Source organism: Salvelinus namaycush, chromosome 34, assembly GCF_016432855.1.
Source record: "Salvelinus namaycush isolate Seneca chromosome 34, SaNama_1.0, whole genome shotgun sequence".
Taxonomy (NCBI): Eukaryota; Metazoa; Chordata; class Actinopteri; order Salmoniformes; family Salmonidae; genus Salvelinus; species Salvelinus namaycush.
The window spans coordinates 467,128-487,270 of record NC_052340.1 but is presented as its reverse complement, the minus strand read 5'-3'; the positions used below and the strand labels follow the sequence as shown (position 1 = coordinate 487,270).

Below are 20,143 nucleotides of genomic sequence, written 5' to 3'. Positions count from 1 at the left end.
CTCAGCATTCTTTGTCCTCCAAACACGACGAGTTGAGTTTTTACCAAAAAGTTCTATTTTGGTTTCATCTGACCATATGACATTCTCCCAATCTTCTTCTGGGTCATCCAAATGCTCTCTAGCAAACTTCAGACGGGCCTGGACATGTACTGGCTTAAGCAGGGGGACACGTCTGGCACTGCAGGATTTGAGTCCCTGGCGGCGTAGTGTGTTACTGATGGTAGGCTTTGTTACTTTGGTCCCAGCTCTCTGCAGGTCAATCACTAGGTCCCCCCGTGTGGTTCTGGGATTTTTGCTCACCGTTCTTGTGATCATTTTGACCCCACGGGGTGAGATCTTGCGTGGAGCCCCTGATCGAGGGAGATTATCAGTGGTCTTGTATGTCTTCCATTTACTAATAATTGCTCCCACTGTTGATTTCTTCAAACCAAGCTGCTTACCTATTGCAGATTCAGTCTTCCCAGCCTGGTGCAGGTCTACAATTTTGTTTCTGGTGTCCTTTGACAGCTCTTTGGTCTTGGCCATAGTGGAGTTTGGAGTGTGACTGTTTGAGGTTGTGGACAGGTGTCTTTTATACTGATAACATACAGGTAACGAGTGGAGGACAGAGGAGCCTCTTAAAGAAGAAGTTACAGGTCTGTGAGAGCCAGAAATCTTGCTTGTTTGTAGGTGACCAAATACTTATTTTCCACCACAATTTGCAAATCAATTCATTAAAAATCCTACAATATGATTTTCAGGATTTTTTTTTCTCATTTTGTCTGTCATAGTTGAAGTGTACCTATGATGAAAATTACAGGCCTCTCTCATCTTTTTAAGTGGGAGAACTTGCACAATTGGTGGCTGACTAAATACTTTTTTGCCCCACTGTACTATTTGTTATCGGACCCCAGTAAGTCTAGCTGTCGCCATTGGCATCAGCTAATGGGGATCCTAATAAAATAATGGGGATCCTAAAGCACCTCCCCTCCCCCCAAAAACAAACAAAAAGCAACAAAAACACTTACACCTTTGCCTTTCCTGCGCTGTTTTGTCTTACTGGCACTGACTTTGCTGAGGAAAAGCTTTACTTACTATGATTGTGATATGTGGTTGTCTCACCTAGCTACCTTAAGATGAATGCACTAACTGTTAGTAAAGATAAGCTGGATAAGCCTGATGCCAAATGACTAAAATGTAAATCATTGATACCACAAAGTGGTACTACAGTCTACAGTCTAAAATGCTCTCAATGCACCAGGATGTGGTTCGCTCACTGTAACCTTGCATTCATTGCAAATTGAAAGTTTAGTATTTGTCCCTCTGTCCACAAAATGATTTGTCGTTAGACCAAATTGAGTGTGACATTTTGTGTTGAAAATGCAGATACTGTTTGAATGAGTGAAAATGAAACCAGTCGCTGTCTGTCAAATCATACAAAATACAAGTACATCAAATGATGTATGGTTACTCTGGCATGTCCTTGAGGGCCATAGTAATGTGCATGACGTACTTGAGATCTGTAATAATCTATTGCATATTCAAACATAAAAACGCCAAATCTCTACAATTAGTTTGAATGCATCCCCAGAAAAAAAGCATTGTTCAAACTGTGAAACACTGGGACTAAATAACTTATCCAAGACAAGACCATTTTAAATACCTGATGGACTGCTTATGGAGCATCCAGCAACCTGCTCCACCCTCTCAAAGAGCATTACATTATAGTCAAGATCATTATGGGAATTTGAGAAGTTCCCTTTACATGCACACACCCTAGCCATCAGACTGGATGAACCAGTTACCACCATTCATAAATTAATCGACTGGGAAACTCTCTGGATAAATAATAGACCTCAGATGAAGACAATGTGGAAATGTTTTTAATCAGAAAAAATGTCAGAAAAAGGCACACAAAAGTATTAGGTAGTTTTTATACTTAGAGTCTTTCAGAAATGTATCAAAGCAGTTAAGAAAATAGACTGTTTGGCTAGAAATGCTGTTAAGAGATCTGGTGGAAAATAAAGACAACAGCAACATTGGTAAATTCAAGGGCCATAATTTCAATGGTATTTCTAAATTCTTTATTTCGCAGTCGCTAGAAATCTAATCGCAACCTAAAAATCTAACAATGGTCAAGTAAATATATATCAAAACGCCTCATTTATCAGAAAGAAGAATAGGTCAAGTACACTTCCTTTCATCATACAATGCAGCTGTCCCAAATGGCACCCTATACCCTATATAGTGCACTATATGGGGGATAGGGTGCAATTTGGGACACATGGGAGCCATCTCAATTCCAGACTCCTTACTTATTCAATACCAAGCTACATTTCTTTAATGTAGCTTAGTGCAATGTACACAGCTCTATCATCTTGACAATACACATTTTCCATCTAACCGAGCAAGCACACGATTTCACAACGCTGCATTATTTGTGTGCTCACTGTCACGAGTAAAGGTGCTGGTTTTTGAAGGCCACTTATTAAGAGTCAAACAATCTTTCATTATGTTCAGCCGGGATGGGAGGGACTGGAGGTCTAGCACTGGAGTATGCAAAAACACTCAACTACCTGTCATTAATCGGAGACTTATAATACCTATAGCTGATAATGGACAATGGATTGTTCAAGATACTTTCACCATTGTTGAGCCTTTAGACTCATGCCAAACGGTTGCCAAGTTCCTCAACTCCACAATGATTTCATCCAGTTGAGCGCAGACTCGTTTAAATGAACCTCCTACTATGCAGTCGATACTTACATTTTTAAAATTATTTAACCCTTACCATGTACCTGTTTGTCTGTTGTTACATGCCTTTGTGTAAATCCCACATTTTTTTTATAAAACGTTAATCAAATACAACCACCGACTGTTTCCACATGGCTGTTGCTCTAAGATGGCAACTCAGCGTGATGCCGCATGTGCCAATCGAATCTCAAAAAGGAAACAGTCAGTTGTATTTGGTTTTATTAAAAAGTATTCGGCAAACAATGAAAGGCATGCAACAGAGGACAAACATAGGTACACGGTAAGGGTTTAATGATTTTAAAAACAATCGACCTCATAGCGACTCGAAAGAGTCGGAGGTTCATTTATAAAACGCTAGTCTCATTGTGGAGTTAAGGTACTTGGCTAGCCAAACGGATGAGATGTCTTTAAGAGTTTTAACTTTCATCTTGGGCAATGCCAAAGATCTGCTTGTGCTTTCGACAACTCCTCTTTTATGTATGCGTGTCATGACAACGCATATAATGCACAACTAGTGAATTATATGCTTATGCACGACTAGATCTAGCTATACACCAGGCTATTCTGACATGGTTTATTTTGGTTTATTTAAAAAAATCCAAATACAATAGCAAGTGTAAGGGCCTTTGGTCAATGTTGATGCTGAAAGATACAATACAATGAACAGTTGAGTATTGGAAGGATAAAGCACTTGTATATAGTTGGAATAGTGAAGGACCACTGATCCACATATTCTTTCCCACTGTCAGCATGTAGGTAGCCTGGTCCCCAGATCGGTTTGTGCTGTATAGCCATATCCTATGGTCGATGTCATGCAAAACCCTTGGTCGGAAGCCTCTGGTAGTAGTTCTGCCTTTGTGGTTTGTTGCGCTGGTCAGGACCTCTCTGTTCCTCGTCACCTTCGCGGTCATCTCTCCTTGTGGTGTGTTGGTGTACGGCGCCCATGGTGTCCTTTCTACAAAGTACGGCAGATAGTGCCGTTTGCAGTGGAAAAAGGGCCTCTCCCTCAGGGAACTCTCGGTTTTGACGTGACAATAGCCATAGGAGTTGGCTATACAGCACAAACAGATCTGGGACCAGGCTAAAACGTAAGCACTAAAACGGCATGTCCACCTGATTCCACAGCAGAGGGATTGAGTGAACATCTGCCGGCTTTGCTTCATTGATAAACAATGTATGCCGGGTCTATGGGTTACGAAACAAGCATGCGTTTAATTTCTGGCACACAGCAACACACTTTTGAGATGGATGCCCCAGTCACAAGCGGCAAGCTGAGAGAATGTGAGTCAGCCAGCGCCATTCTACACGTGTTTTCCCATGGCTTTTACACTATACCACCACAGGGGGTTTCTGCTTTGCTAAGCGCAGAGTAACGACAAGACACATAGGGAAATCCTATGGATGTGTTCTCAGCTCAACCACTAATGTAAATGCTTTCCCTTTTACTGGGGTTCAACTCTAACAGTTACATCAATCCAATCCATTATTAAGAGCACTTGGGGCTTATATATACACTGAACAAAAATATAAGCGCAACATGTTTCGTGTTGGTCCCATGTTTCATGAGCTGATTAAAAGATCCCAGAAATGTTCTCATTTTGTGCATACATTTGTTTACATCCCTGATGGTGAGCATTTTTGCCTTTTTCAAGCTAATCCATCCACCTGACAGGTGTGGCACATCAAGAAGCTGATTATACAGCATGATCAATACACAGGTGCACCTTGTGCTGGGGACAACCCATGGCTGCGCCCCTTTCCAGTAATTTGAAATCTATAGTTTAGGGCCCAATGAATTTATTTCAGTTGACCAATTTCTTTATGAACTGTAACTCAGCAAAATCTTTGAAATTGTGTTTATATGCAGGTCTCCAAATGAAAAAATAAATATGGTATTGCCTGTTTAATACAGGCACTCTCTTATTCTAATAATAAGACATATCCTTATCAGCTTGGAGATATGAGCTATAGGAGTCCGGTCAATAAAAGTAGGAAGTGCCCATGTCCAGTCATTGGGTTTGTGTGGTTTATCAAAGGGATAATGAGGTTCACCTCACCTGTTCGTCCCTCCAGCAGGAGGAACCAGTACTCAGGGTCTCAAGGACCATCAGAGCAGTGGAGATCTGGAGGGAGAGGTGATTAGTCGAGTCCCCTTAAACTCAACTCTGGATCTCAAAGCCAGTTCCACTGCTTTTTTTTTATTGTTCCCCTCTAAATCTCAGACTGATTTAGACCTTGGACACCAGGTAGGTGCAATTAAGTATCAGGTAGAACAGAAAACCAGCTGGCTCCGGACCCCGTAGGGTAAGAGTTTAATACCCCTCGTCTAGTCTATGGGTTGTAAGGCCACAAGTAGCTAGCCCCTTGTTTATTTACAGGAGGTGGGGGAATTCCCAAGGCTTGGGTCTCAGGATCGAAAGACGTGAACGGCCCGCACCACATACTGCCTGCAGACGGGGCACTCGTTCATCCGCTTGCCACACTTGGTGCAGGTGACCATGTGGCCACACTCCAGCAGGACACAGTCAATGGGAGAGTCCATGCAGATCTTACACAGGTTTTCCTCCTGGCCAGGGGTACCGCTGGGGTCTGGGAGAAAGAAACAAGGGACAAAACACCATTACACACAAATCTCATTAAATATTAGCTTAACCAGAGAGAGCTATAATACCTATAGCTGATCATTGGGGAGCTTTGTATTGCATGAAGCATGGGAAGAAAAGCAACTCACCTGTGCCGTCTTTTGTACTTGAAACTGGAGGGAAAAAAGGAAGAAAAGCATGTTAAAAATGTCCTTGAATGATGCAATTCATTTAATTTTTTAAAAATAAAACAAGATATTAAAATTAAGAAATGACCAGTTGTTTTACTAGATGTAAACCTTAGTAACAGTAAAACATTTAATTTGAGAGGTATTTCATTTGTTGCATGTGTCAAGCCTTGAAATCAGATATATCACTAGACGCCTTTCCATTACTTTTTATGAAGTCGTGCAAACCTCAAAGATATTGCGGTGCGGGTTGGGATAGCACTTCGCCATGGAGCCTGCAGTGTTGCTGCCTCGGTTGAAGTGGGTATCGGAGGGTCTAATAATTATATATGTAATATAATTAGCCCCTGACCCCCTAAATTTTCCCTCAGTTTTGGGACACCTGTGAATTTGGCGGAGGCGTGCGTGAACGAGCAAATCGAGGGCTAAGGGAAGGCACTGGTTTGGGATTCAGCAACTGTTACTTGACATTCATTCACCGTGGCGGGGACTGATGTGACATCCCCAAACCCAGCCTCAAACCAGACCTCCATTATTGAATTGTAATAGGGTCTCACCCTGTTCACTTGTTTGAGTACATTGTTAAAATTTAGAGGACAATCTCTATTTTTAAAGTAAATGGCAAGTTATAGAAGGGCCCAGACACTTATTTTTTATACTTACCCCAACCAGCAAATCACTTCTTCATCCTCGTTGTGCAGTACAGGGGCTCTGAAAACAAACAAAAGCTCCAAGAACACCCAAATACGTCCTTTTAGAAACTGACTCTCAGTATAGTGATTGCAAGTCTTTAGATGTTGTACACATAAAATTGTGTCATTCCGAACTTTATCTGCAATGCTATATTCCATTTTGTTGCGACTCCAGTGATACCCCTCTGTCTATTCTAGCAGCAAGCTACACGGAAAATGGAACAGATGGATAGGGGAAACAGCTTGAGTCACAAAAAACGGACATCTAATGACCTGCATCACTATACTGAGCACGTTGCTGTTTCTAAAAGGACGTATTTGGGTGTTTTTGGAGCATTTGTTCACGTTTTTCAGAACCCCTCGTAATGCACAATGATGGTGAGGAAGTGAACCGCTGGTTGGGGTAAGTTTCTCAAAAACAAGTGAAATCGCAAAAAGTGTCTGGACCCTTCTATAACATGTATATCAAAAATAGAGATTTGGTTGTAAAAAAGCTAACTTCTCCTTTAATTATCAGGTTTATCTCAGTGGCCAAGATGTTCTCTGACTTGGAAGGTATACCTCTACCATATCCACTAATTCACAACCAGCTCAGTGGCCTTGTGGTTAGAGTGTCCGCCCTGAGATTGGAAGGTTCAATCCCCGCCCGAGTCATAGGCTATAAAATTGGGACCCGATGTCTCTCTGCTTGGCACTCAGCATTTGGGAGAAGTATTTGGGTTAAGGCCTAGCGATACACTAGCCTCCTGTCCAGGGGGTCTACTTGTACATCAAGCTGTCTCACACTAGAGACACAGGATCCTGCCCAATGGGCCGTTCAGACATACAGTAGGTGTTATTCACTAATCGATTGGGCAAGTGTTGGTGGTCATACAGGTGTAAAATATCTCACAGGATTCAATTGGCTTCAACCTAGCTAAGTGAAAATAGTCCAAATAGGTGTCTCATTTTACAGTCCTTTACATTTGAGTAATTTAGCAGACACTTATCCAGAACAAGTTACTATCTGGGGTGTATTTAATTAGTTCACGTAGCAAACCGTTTTCCAACATAATTGTTTTTCTTCAACAAAAACAAGAGTTATTTATTGGACAAATTCAGGTATGTTCCTCCCCGTTTCGTACTAAGTCCCTCCCAGTTACGTCCTGTTTGATTCCCAGTTCAACTATGATGCCGGTACGGAAAACAACCATTTATCACAAATATTGCAGGTAAAACCTCCTTTACCCAGATGATTCTGGAGGTCCTTCTGGTCGTGGTAGAGGCGGGTGACCCTCTCCATTAGCTCCCACTTTTCGCAGCAGCCCTTGTAGTTGACAAAGTTACGGGCCAGGATCTCTTTGAGCTGCCGGACACTGAGGGCCTCGATGTCCTCTGCCATGGCCAGGTCGGACAGCGACGCCCTGCGGCCTGGCACCAGCACCTCCTTTGTGTCTGAGGACTGAGCAACAGCACAACAAATCAAGGTTACGTTCAATAGGGCAACATGTTGTGGAACATTCAGATACATTGTGTTAAGGGCCTGTAACACAGACATGCATTGATCTATAACTAACAAGTATGGTATAAAGTCAGCTCGATTACATTTTAACAGCAATGTTCAGTACGTTGCACCCGCCTGAACGGGACCCAGTACTTGATGATTGGTATAACAGAAAATCTGGTGAAAAAGGTTACAGAACGGAATGACACAAATGGTAGGCTATTCCTGATTTTCTAAGGTCAGACAGAAATCGTGAACAATCACATCGACAGACATGATTGATTAAAGGGATCTACTAACTGGCAACAGGGCCCATATTCATAAAGTGCTGTTCTAGTATCAGTTTAGCCTTTTACCCCTTTTTCGTGATATCGAAATTGGTAGTTATAGTCTTGTCCCATCGCTGCAACTCCAGTACTTACTCGGGAGAGGCAAAGGTCGAGAGCCGTGTGTCCTCTGAAACACGACCCTGCCAAGCCGCACTGCTTCTTGACACACTGCTTGCTTAATTCGGAAGCCAGCCGTACCAATGTGTCAGAGGAAACACCGTACTAGGGATAGTATTTTTCAACCAATCATTGAAAAATAGATATACTGTGCATTCAGCATTCGGAAAAAGCCTCTTGACTTTTCCCACATTTCGTTACAGCCTTATTCTAAAATGGATTAAAATATTCTCCCCCCCTCAATCTACACACAAATACCCCATGATGACAAAGCAAAAAGAGGGTTTTAGAAGTTTTTGCAAATGTATATATAAAAACAATTCTAATGCAAATATCACAAGTATTCAGACCCTTTACTCAGTACTTTGTTGAAGCACCTTTGGCAGCAATTACAGCCTCAAGTCTTATTGGCTCTGGCTGGGCCACTCAAGGACATTTAGAGACTTGTCCCGAAGCCACTCCTGCATTGTCTTGGCTGTGTGCTTAGGGTCATTGTCCTGTTGGAAGGTGAACCTTCGCCCCCAGTCTGAGGTTCTGAGCGCACTGGAGCAGGTTTTCATCAAGGATCTCTCTGGACTTTGCTCTGTTCATCTTTCCCTCAATCCTGACTAGTCTCCCAGTCCCTGCTGCTGAAAAACATCCCCACAGCATGATGCTGCCACAACCATGCTTCACCGTAGTGCCAGGTTTCCTCCAGACGTGACGCTTGGCATTCAGGCCAAAGAGTTCAATCTTGCTTTCATCAGACCAGAGAATCTTGTTTCTCATGGTCTGAGAGTCTTTAGATGCCTTTTGGCAAACTCCAAGCGGGCTGTCATGTGCCTTTTACTGTGGAGTGGCTTCCGTCTGGTCACTCTACCATAAAGGCCTGATTGGTGGAGTTCTGCAGAGATGGTTGTCCTTCTGGAAGGAACTCTGGAGCTCTGTCAGAGTGACCATCGGGTTCTTGGTCACCTCCCTGACCAAGGCCCTTCTCACGATTGCTCAGTTTGGCCGGGCGGCCAGCTCTAGGAAGGGTCTTGGTGGTTCCAAACGTCTTCCATTTAAGAATGGCCACTGTGTTCTTGGGGACGTTCAATGGTGTAGAAATGTTTTGGTACCTTCCCCAGATCTGTGCCTCGACACAATCCTGTCTTGGAGCTCTACGGATAATTCCTTCAACATCAAGGCTTGGTTTTCGCTCTGACATGCACTGTCAACTTTGGGACCTTGTATATGTAACGGATGTGAAATGGCTAGCTAGTTAGCGGGTATGCGCTACTAGCGTTTCAATCAGTTACGTCACTTGCTCTGAAACCTAGAAGTAATGTTGCCCCTTGCTCTGCAAGGGCCGCGGCCTTTGTGGCGCGATGGGTAACGATGCTTCGTGGGCGACCGTTGTTGATGTGTGCAGAAGGTCCCTGGTTCGCGCCTGTGTTGGAGCGAGGGGACGGTTTAAAGTTATACTGTTACATTGATGCTGTTGACCCGGATCACTGGTTGCTGCGGAAAAGGAGGAGGTTGAAAGGGGGGTGAGTGTAACGGATGTGAAATGGCTAGCTAGTTAGCGGGTATGCGCTACTAGCGTTTCAATCAGTTACGTCACTTGCTCTGAAACCTAGAAGTAATGTTGCCCCTTGCTCTGCAAGGGCCGCGGCCTTTGTGGAGCGATGGGTAACGATGCTTCGTGGGTGACTGTTGTTGATGTGTGCAGAGGGTCCCTGGTTCGCGTCGGGGACGTACTAAAGTTATACTGTTACATATAGACAGGTGTGTGCCTTTCCAAAATCATGTCCAATCAATTTAATTTACCACAGGTGAACTCCAATCAAGTTAGAAACATCTCAAGGATGATCAATGGAAACAGGATGGACCTGAGCTCAGTTTTCAGTCTTTTAGTAAAGGGCCTGAATACTTTCGTAAATAAGGTATTTCTGTTTTTTTATTTTTAATATATTTGCAAACATTTAAAAAAAAAACTGTTTTCGCATTGTCATTATGGAGTATTGTGTGTAGATTGATGAGGGAAAAAATATAAATTTAATACCATTTCAGAATAAGGCTGTAACATAAGAAAATGTGAAAAAAGTCAAGGGGTCTGAATACTTTCCCGAATGCACTGTATAGGCCTAGAGATATGGTGAGTTTAGATAACCCTAACATGCCAAGATTAAAAAATGATGTGAAAGGTTGTCTCAAAATTACACTTGTCCTTCAGCCACTGTGGCCAGTGAAAACACACATCTTGACCCCATATTGAACCCTTACTCCATTACAGCTGTATCTTAACACTGAATGAATCATCCTATACACTGAATGAATCATCCTATAGCCTGATGGCATGTGCCAAAGCTTAATACCTTAAAACATAAAGTGTAATACATTTGTATTGCATGTTATTGTAAGCATATAGGCTAACATTTACATCAACAATGCAGTAACATTCCAACAACATTTGAAATGAAAATGATCAATTAAAAGGTAAAATTGTTTCTAATCCTCCTACATTATCCCTGGTCTATCTCCACCTCTTATTTGACCAAAACCTAACCAACCCCCAGCCTTCTGACACCCTTTCAAAACCCTAACCCCATCACCGCAAACATAACAGGCGAGAATGATAGAATAACTATGAATAGATGGCAGACTGGTACATAAGCGAAGAATAATAGATATATACGACTCTCCTCTTTCTGATATTTACAATGACCCAAACAAACAGTTCCAATTCACACCATTAACTAGAGAGGTTGTGCAGATTTGCCAAAAAAGACTAAAACGGTCAACTTGCTTAATTTAGTTAATATTTAACATAAGTCGTAGTAAAAAAAAACGTTACCTTTTCTGAGAAGGCTAGCCTTAAGAACTTCCTGCCAAAGCAGGTTATGGCCATCATAGTTAAAAGCTTAGCGGTGGAAACACCTCTTGCATCAATGGAGGTCAAATCTGGTACATGTCATAGGCCTGTTCCACAGAACGTTTGCTCTCATTCTGTATAGGGCACACATAACAAAAAAACGATCTAGCAACCTAAGCAGGTTCTGAGACCCATCTGAGCTCAGGACCTGTATTCATGAAGCGTCTCAGAGTAGGAGCCAAGAAGTGTGAAATACTTAGGTTGTGAAGTGGCGAGATTCCTGACAGAGGAAAGCATAGGGCAGAAAGTAATTGACTAGGTCAACCAGAAAATCACATTTCTGGCCAGAAAAGCCACATTTCTAGATAAAGGGACCACCAGTCTTAGGTTCAAACACTTCTACAAGGCATGGTTAATGTTGAGATAGCCTCCTAGCCAAGTGTAAACCCCTCTGCGCTAGCGGATGATTATTAGTGTACATTTGCTCTTTTGTTAACATTTAAATATCTGGACACTATGATCGAATTAATCTACGGCAGTGCCCATGTCTCTTGTTTTTGTCCTGCAGCCCTTGCCTACCAATAGTGGACCATAATGGAAACAAGACTCAGCAATTTTGGTATATGTATCTGTTGCTTGGTGTAACATTTTTATGCATTTAAAAATAAAATAAAATCAAGTGCTGATCTAAAAATCAGCTATTGTTTTGTCTTTGAGACTAATGAACCAGGGGGGAGCTGATCCTAGACCAGCACTCCTACGCTGAGATGCTTTATGAATACAGGCCCAGAACTAATGAGAGGAAGCCCATCGCTGCTATAGTAGTACCATGGCTAGGGCCAAGAGTTTTTCTTCACCACGTGACCCAACCAGGAACAACTCCTGGCCCTTACAATGGCGACACTTTCAAGATCAGGGTCAGTCTGTAGTACCTGCAGCTCCTGCAACTCAGTGTCTCCCTCAGTGTCCAGTGGCTCCTCAAGACCCGAGGGCACCAACACAGACAGGGTCTACGAGCAGAAACCCACCACACCCAAAACACTACATTAGCGAGCTAAAGTTAGCCATACTCTAACTAGGAGGAGCCACACCGAAGGTTAGTTATCCATTCTCAAGCTATTGCTACGCAACACAAAAGGTTATGGACAAAACTGTAAATTAATGGTTGACAGAAACAGGGGTAAGGGGTGGTATGGCGGGTTCTCCTGGGTTCAGGCCTCACCTGACTGTCCTCCTGAGTGGGTGGCGGCTGTGAAGGGACATGGTCTGTGGAGGTGGATGTGGAGTCAGGGTGTGTAGAGGGTGTGGTGGTGGTGGGGGGGGCTGGAGGAGGAGTTGTCTCATGCTGGGTGGCGGTTTGGGTCAGAGGGTTTACGATTGGGCCAGAGGGTGACTGCGTCTGCTGTCCCAGGACCAGCTCCACCAGTTCCTCTTTCTCACGGCACATCTGCGTTGAGACCTCGTGCCGGTGGAGGTAATCGCGCAGGTCCTTCACCTTGAGCTTCATCAGCTCGGTGCGATCGAAGAGTGTGCCGTGGAACCGCTGGCAGGTGTGGCAAAGGCGTGGACGGGACTCAAGCTGGGCCGAACACCTGCCGCAGTAGTTCTTCTTGCAGTCCATGCAGACATGCTGCGGGGGAGAGGAGACCGACACACAATCACTGTCAATCATGTGTCTGCTAGCTTATTTTCCCTCCCTGGCCGTAACAATTCCCAACTTTCACAAAACAGTACATTACTGGACCAGAAGAGTTCCTTTTAACATTTGTCCCAGATTATGCTCCAACCTGACACTGACAATGTAATGCCTATGTCATGACGTGGCCCTTTTTGGGTATAGATTGTGGCTTCCCCCTCTCTCCTACACCCAGGTTCTGTTTTCCTTTTCATGCATCCACCAGATAATGGAGGTATTGAAGGTTGTGAGAAAATCTAAGAGCTGGATACTCAAGAGTCAAGCCTTGAGGTCTGGCGTATTGCTGGTTCTCTTTTCTCTGCAAGCTATCTATTCCGGTAGACTTCTAGACATTGCGCCAACGCTAGTTAGTATGGGCTCACAAAACTACCTCTAACTTCATTCATACTGGACAGAGAGACATACAAATGCTATCAATGCGTTCACCTGACTCTTGGTAAGTATAAATTGCCAGAATCTTGCAATATCCCTTTAATCAATGTTGATCAATTTCTAATTGGCCAGGTCTGAATAAACCACTGATTACAGAGGAAGGAGGAAAAACCTGCAGTGCTACAGATCTCAAAGTCCGGATTTGGGAAAGGGTGGGCTAAGAGGGTTTTAGGTACCTTTCTGGCTAGGGTGACGAAGTGGCTTCCGCAGGCTTTGCACGTGTGGTCCGGGATTGGGGGCGACGGGTAGTTGCTGTAGCCTGAGTTAGTATAGGCCTGGTGACGCGTGCGGCTGTTGCTCCCCTCCACCGTGGCAGTGTCCAAACATAACCAGTTACAGCAGGACGCCCACATGCTCCACACCTGGAAACACGACGACTCTTAGATGGGCTCCCCACCTGGACACACACACACGTGTTAAGCGTTAAGATGGATAGAGCGGGTTAGGGAAGACAGACCACAGACTAAGGAGTTTTGGGGAGAAAAAGAAAAGAATAAGGAGTGTAGAGGTTTTGGAATAGGTAAGATCATGAACAGAGTGAGTGAGTAGTAAGTGACTAAAGAGTCAGGGTATGTTTGAGTGGGGCAAACTTTTGAGCAATTTGAAGGGCATGAGCCAGGGCTGGGGTGGTGCAGTGGAGAAAGAGCTGTAAGAGAGGTTGAAGAGCTAGGCTAGGCTATAAGAAAAACAACTGAAGTGCTGATGTTACAGCGCAGCGGCGGTATTATGTTGGGACTCCCAACGTCGTATAGGGCTCAAACAATGACACTTGAATTGTAATTGAAATGAGAGATCTGCAGTGAACGGCGGTGGCCTCAAACTTTTGTCAGTAAGGAGACCAGGCAGCTGAATTTGGCTACCAGAAGTAGGGCTCCCATCATTAATTCAGAGCTTGTTCGCGGTCAGAGCTGCAGGAGCACAGGCTGGCGACACTGTTCTTGACGGAGTGACATCCTATCTCCCAAACATGAACCGAGGAAGCCGAACCGTAGTCACCACTCCCGAAGGGCCCATAAAATTTTATTTGTCACATGCCTCATAAACAACAGGTGTAGACTACCAGTGAAATGCTTACTCACGGGCCCTTACAAACACAGAGAGATTTTTGTTGTTGAAATAATAGAAAAGTAAAACATGTAATAATACACAATGAGTAACGATAACTTGGCTATATACATGGGGTACCAGTACCGAGTCAATGTGCATGGGTACGAGGTAATTGAGGTAGATATGTACATATAACTAGGAATAAAGTGACAGATAAAACAGTAGCAGCGTTGGTGAGGAGTCAAAAGTGCAAAAAGGGTCAATGCAGATAATCCGGGTAGCTAGTTGTTTTGCGTTCTTTGTAACTTATTTTTGTACATAATGTTGCTGCTAACGTCTCTTATGACCAAAAATAACTTCTGGACATCAAGAACAGCGATTACTCACCACGAACGGGTAGAAGCTTTTTCCTTTAATGAGTCCGACATGAAGGATATACTGCTTTCCCGGGAACAGGCCCAAATCCCAGTCATTTGCGTGAAGAGGAGACAGAGAAAAAGAGGGTGGAGGTCAGGCTGCCTTCTGAGAATTCGTAGACGAGCGAGTAAACCCCCACTAGCATCCGTTCTATTGGCTAACGTGCAATCATTGGAAACTAAAAATTGATGACTGTAATATCTTATGTTTGGCTGAACGACGACATGAATAACATACAGCTGGCGGGTTTTACACTATCGGCAGGATAGAACAGCAGCCTCTGGTAAGACAAGGGCTGGAGGTCTATGTATATTTATAAACAACAGCTGGTGCACAATATCTAAGGAAGTCTCAAGGTTTTGCTCGCCTGAGGTAGAGTATCTCATGATAAGCAGTAGACCACACTATCTACCTAGAGAGTTTTCATCTGTATTTTCCGTAGCTATCTACATACCACCACAGACCGATGCTGGCACTAAGACCTCACTCAATGAGCTGTACACCGCCATAAGCAAACAGGAAAATGCTCATCCAGAGGCGGAGTTCCTAGTGGCCGGGGACTTTAATGCAGAGAAACTTAAATCCGTTTTACCTCATTTCTAAATGTTAAATGTGCTGGCAGAGTCAATACAGGACTAAGATTGAATCATACTACACCAGCTCCGACACTCGCCGGATGTGGCAGGGCTTGCAAACTATTAGACTACAAAGGGAAGCACAGGCGAGAGCTGCCCAGTGACACAAGCCTACCAGATGAGCTAAATACCTTCCATGCTCGCTTCGAGGCAAGTAACACTGAAACATGCATGACAGCATCAGCTGTGCCGGACGAATGCGCGATCATGCCCTCCGCAGCCGATGTAAATAAGACCTTTAAACAGTTCATCATTCACAAGGCCGCAGGACCAGACGGATTACCAGGACGTGTACTCCGAGCATGCGCTGACCAACTGGCAAGTGTCTTCACTGACATTTTCAACCTCTCCCTATCTGAGTCTGTAATACCAACATGTTTCAAGCAGACCACCGTAGGTTGTTATGAAAACTTGAAATCAGCCCTAATTAATAGGCCATGCCGATTAATTGGTCGACCTCTAGCCAGGACAACAACCTCTCTCCCTCAACGTGATCAAGACAAAGGAGATGATTGTGGACTACAGGAAAAGGAGGACCGAGCACACCCCCATTCTCATCGACGGGGCTGTAGTGGAGCAGGTTGAGAGCTTTAAGTTCCTTGGTGTCCACATCACCAACAAACTAACATGGTCTAAGCACACCAAGACAGTAGTGAAGAGGGAAAAACAAAACCTATTCCCCCGCAGGAGACTGAAAAGATTTGACATGGGTCCTCAGACCCTCAAAAGGTTCTGCAGCTGCACCATCGAGAGCATATGACTGGTTGCATAACTGCCTGGTATGGCAACTGCTCGGCCTCTGACCGCAAGGCACTACAGAGAGGGTAGTGCGTACGGCCCAGTACGTCACTGGGGGGCTTCTAAACAGCTTCTACCCCCAAGCCACAAGACTCCTGAACAGCTAATCAAATGTCTACCCAGACTATTCGCATTGCCCCCCCCCCCCCCCCCCCCCACTTTACACTGCTGCTACTCTGTTATCTATGCATAGTCACTTTAATAACTCTACCTACATGTCCATATTACCTCAATTACCCCGCACATTGACTCTACCAGTACCCCGTGTATACCCTTGCTATTATTATTTTACTGCTGCTCTTTATGTGTTACTTTTATGTATTTATTTGTTTAAACTGCATTGTTGGTTAAGGGCTTGTAAGTTAGACCTTACAGTGAAATACTTACCTGTTGTATTTGGCGCATGTAACAAATACAATTTGATTTGATTCTCAATTGCAATACGGTTCTAGTAACATTAAGCCCAATTACTTTCATATCACATCAAAATAATTTCACAGATGCAAAATATTCACACTGTAATTTGTTTTAACCGGCTTTATCGCAGTTGCTGCAGACAGAAGTTTTCAGTGACTACACATTTATGGCATTTTCGATACCTAATAAACACAGGTAGTCCCTCTTTCTTCCAAACACGCGCTGTAACGCGGATATATGGCCGTGTGGGAACACTAACCATATAAAAAAAAGGTGTGTATCAATTTAAGGTTTATAAAAAAACACAACTTTTTCTCGCTGATATGAAAGATAAGGTATTTATGTTTCCAAAACCATACCGCAAGCGAAGCGTCAGACCGAGCGTCGATAGTAGAAGACGCTTCGACCAACGACTTTTGACTTGTGTAATGTAATGGAACTTAGAGTTAGAGGCCAGGGTATACTTCTCAAAAATCCACACAGCAAGTTAGTCTCAATAGTCACAGTTTACACTACAATATGCTTTACGTATACAGTTTAAATACCTAGTCAGTTAGGTTCAGTGGACGCTTTACACTGTCAGAAAAAAATTACAGGGTCTCAAAGTCCAAAATAAAAGGCATAACGTTACAGTAATACGGTCCAAAATCAAAACCAATATAGCCACCCATATGTAGGTAACGTTAGCCACGACACTCCGAACGTGGCACATAACTAAAACACTCAAAACAGTGGTGGGGGGGGATGTCCCCGTACATATGGACACGCCGTCATCTTCGCAAATAAATATTCAGCAAGACCGGGAAAAAAGCAGTGTTAGACTCGAAATCAATGTAACGTTACCTATTCATCTGATGTTGTCAGTAATTTGGTTCACTACCTTGCGTTAGCAATACATTTGAGCTGTACAGACACTAGCGAACGCATAACCTTTGCCCATAATAGCTGGCTAGCAAACTTAACGTCAGTAGCTAGCCAGCTGCTGCTAACTTTAAGTCTTTATCGAGTTACATAGCTACCTCGACACGAAGCCCAGGGTCGTAAGCGCGTGCTAGAAGAAGCTCGCTAGCTGTTGGATGACTTTTGTGGAGCTAATGTTCTCCGACATTCACAAAATTACAAGGAATAACTCCCACGTTCGTTGAAGTGAAACAGGAAGAAAGTGCTTCTAGCCAATGACACTCCCCCGGACAGTTTCAATCGCTGATGTGGGTGCGCGTACATTTCGAATCATTGCTAGTTGAAGAGGTTGAATGCAGACACACGCACGAAAGTTTTTTAATCAGTTTTGCATTTTATTTCCAAGGAAGTGGCGTCCTCTAGTGGACACTAATAAAACGACGGGGAATAATTATTAAAGCGTCCCCAACAACTTCAATGTATTACATGCTATCAATTACATTGCAAATCAACATCAAACCTCGTAAACCAATTTGTTTATCCAGAATGTATCTGCCACTATTTGATTGTAGCAGTAAATCATAGAACTGTAAAGGATGAATATCACATGTATATCACCATCATACAGTGCATTCATGAAGTATTCATACCCCTTGATTTATTCCTTCCATATTTTGTTTTTACAGCCTGAATTCAAAATTGATTAAATTGATTTGTTTCTCACCATCTACACACAATACCCCACAATGACAAAGTGAAAACATGTTTTGAGAAATTTGAGCATTTACCAAAATATCTAATTTACGTAAGTATTCACACCCCCTGAGTCAATACTTTGTAGAAGCATCTTTGGCAGCGATTACAGCTGTGAGTCTTTCTGGGTATGTCTCTATTACACACTTTACAACATTTGCCTATTATTCTTTTCAAAATTCTTCAAGCTCTGTCAAATTGGTTGTTGATCATTACTAGACAACCATTTTGAGGTCTTGCCATAGATTGTCAAGTAGATTTAAGTCTAAACTGTAACTTGGCCACATTTACTGTCTTCTTGGTAAGCAACTGCAGTGTAGATTTGTCCTTGTGTTTTAGGTTATTGTCCTGCTGAAGGTGAATTAATTTCCCAGTGTCTGGTGGAAAGCTGACTGAACCAGGATTTCCTTTAGAATTTGGTCTGTGCTTAGCTCCATTCCGCTTATTTTTTATCCTGAAAAACTCCCCAGTCCTTAACAATTGTAAGCATACCTGTAACATGATGCAACCACCATTATGCTTGAAAATATGGAGAGTGGTACTGGAGAGAGGTATTTCCCCCCAAACTTGTATTTGTATTCAGGTCAAAAAGTTAATGCTTTGCCACATTTTTTACAGTATTGCTTTAGTGCCTGGTTGCAAACAGGATGCATGTTTTGGATGTCACAAAGTGCTTCTACATCTGCATTACTTGCTGTTTGGGGTTTTAAGCTGGGTTTCTGTATAAGCACTTTGTGACATCTTCTCGTATAAAAAGGGCTTTATAAATAAATATAATTGATTGATTTGGAATATTTTGTATTCTGTACAGGCTTCCTTCTTTTCACTGTCAAGTAGGTTAGTATTTTGGAGTAACTACAATGTTGTTGATCCATCCTCAGTGTTTCTCCTATCACAGCCATTAAACTTTGTAACTGTTTTAAAGTCACCATTGGCCTCATGGTGAAACCCCTGAGTGGTTTCCTTCCTCTCCGGCAACTGAGTTAGGAAGGACGCCTGTATCTTTGTAGTGACTGGGTGTATAATTAATAGCTTCGCGCTCAAGGGGATATTCAATGTCTGCTTTTTAAAATGTTTTACCCATCTACCAATACTGTTGTTGCCTTTCCCTGCTCGACTGAGGGACGTTACAGATAATTGTATGTGGGGTATTGAGATGAGGTAGTCATTCAAAAATCATGTTAAACACTATTGCACAGAGTGAGTCCATGCAACCTTTTGTAACTTGTTAAGTACATTTTTACTCCTGAACTTATTTAGGCTTGCCATAACAAAGAGGTTGAATACTTATTCACTCCAGACATTTCAGCTTTTCATTTTTATTAATTTGTAAAATTTGAGTAACATAATTCCACTTTGACATTGTGGTATTGTGTGTAGCCAGTGACAAAACATCTCAACTTAATCAGTTTTAAATGAATTCTGTAAACAGAACAAAATGTGGAGGAAAAAGTCAAGGGGTGTGAATACTTTCTGAAGGCACTGTATGCATTGTTTCTAAGTGAGCCTGAACGTATATATGTGGACTGGACAGTTTACCCCTTGATCTCCTACGTCACCACAGTTGGAGAGTTGGTGGTGACTTTTCTCCATCTGCAAAGGGGGATAAACCGATTTGTGTATAAGTCATCATAGCCAACTATAACAGAGGATGTCAATGTACTGAACATAATTTGGCTGCAAGCACTCACCCTCTTTCACATCCTCTATTTGGCTCGCTTTTGTGTCAGGAATTCTGAGTTGGTGTAAACTATGAAGTAAAATAAAAAAATGGTTTCTAAGATGCTTGTCTATTGTTTAGACCCTTGTTTCCAATATTTATTAAGGTGTCACTGTTAAATTGCTTCATTACTGCCATGAATATTGCGGAAACACTGAAAAAAAGGTATAAACAAGGTATCTCAGTAGATCAGGTGATGCAACCGTGAGTAATGTTGCGTATGCCGCCCTAAATTGTAAGCCTAATGCAAGGAGGGTTACTAGTTACCCCAGCCTTCGCTACCCATAGCAACTACGTGAGATAATTAAAAAGCAAAACTTCTAATGGAGTAAAATAAAATGTGTAGAAAATAAAGAAAAACTCAGAAA

General features: G+C 42.9%; 1 protein-coding gene across 3 annotated transcripts; it reads right to left on the bottom strand.

The window, feature by feature from the left end:
* Positions 1–1,842: 1,842 nt before the first annotated feature.
* On the bottom strand, positions 1,843–17,602 carry LOC120028615 (E3 ubiquitin-protein ligase rififylin-like). Of its 3 annotated transcripts, XM_038973831.1 has the most exons (8): positions 17,422–17,602; positions 14,523–14,573; positions 13,265–13,485; positions 12,183–12,590; positions 11,893–11,970; positions 7,423–7,636; positions 5,465–5,488; positions 1,843–5,322 (listed from the first exon to the last, which is right to left on the bottom strand). In XM_038973831.1, exons 3-8 carry the CDS (start codon positions 13,439–13,441, stop codon positions 5,141–5,143), a joined length of 1,083 nt encoding a protein of 360 aa, XP_038829759.1. In that variant the 5' UTR covers positions 13,442–13,485; positions 14,523–14,573; positions 17,422–17,602; the 3' UTR covers positions 1,843–5,140. The 3 variants fall into 3 exon arrangements, with proteins under 3 accessions (XP_038829759.1, XP_038829758.1, XP_038829760.1); XM_038973830.1 differs by lacking the exon at positions 14,523–14,573; XM_038973832.1 differs by lacking the exons at positions 11,893–11,970; positions 14,523–14,573.
* Between the last annotated feature and the right edge of the window lie 2,541 nt (positions 17,603–20,143).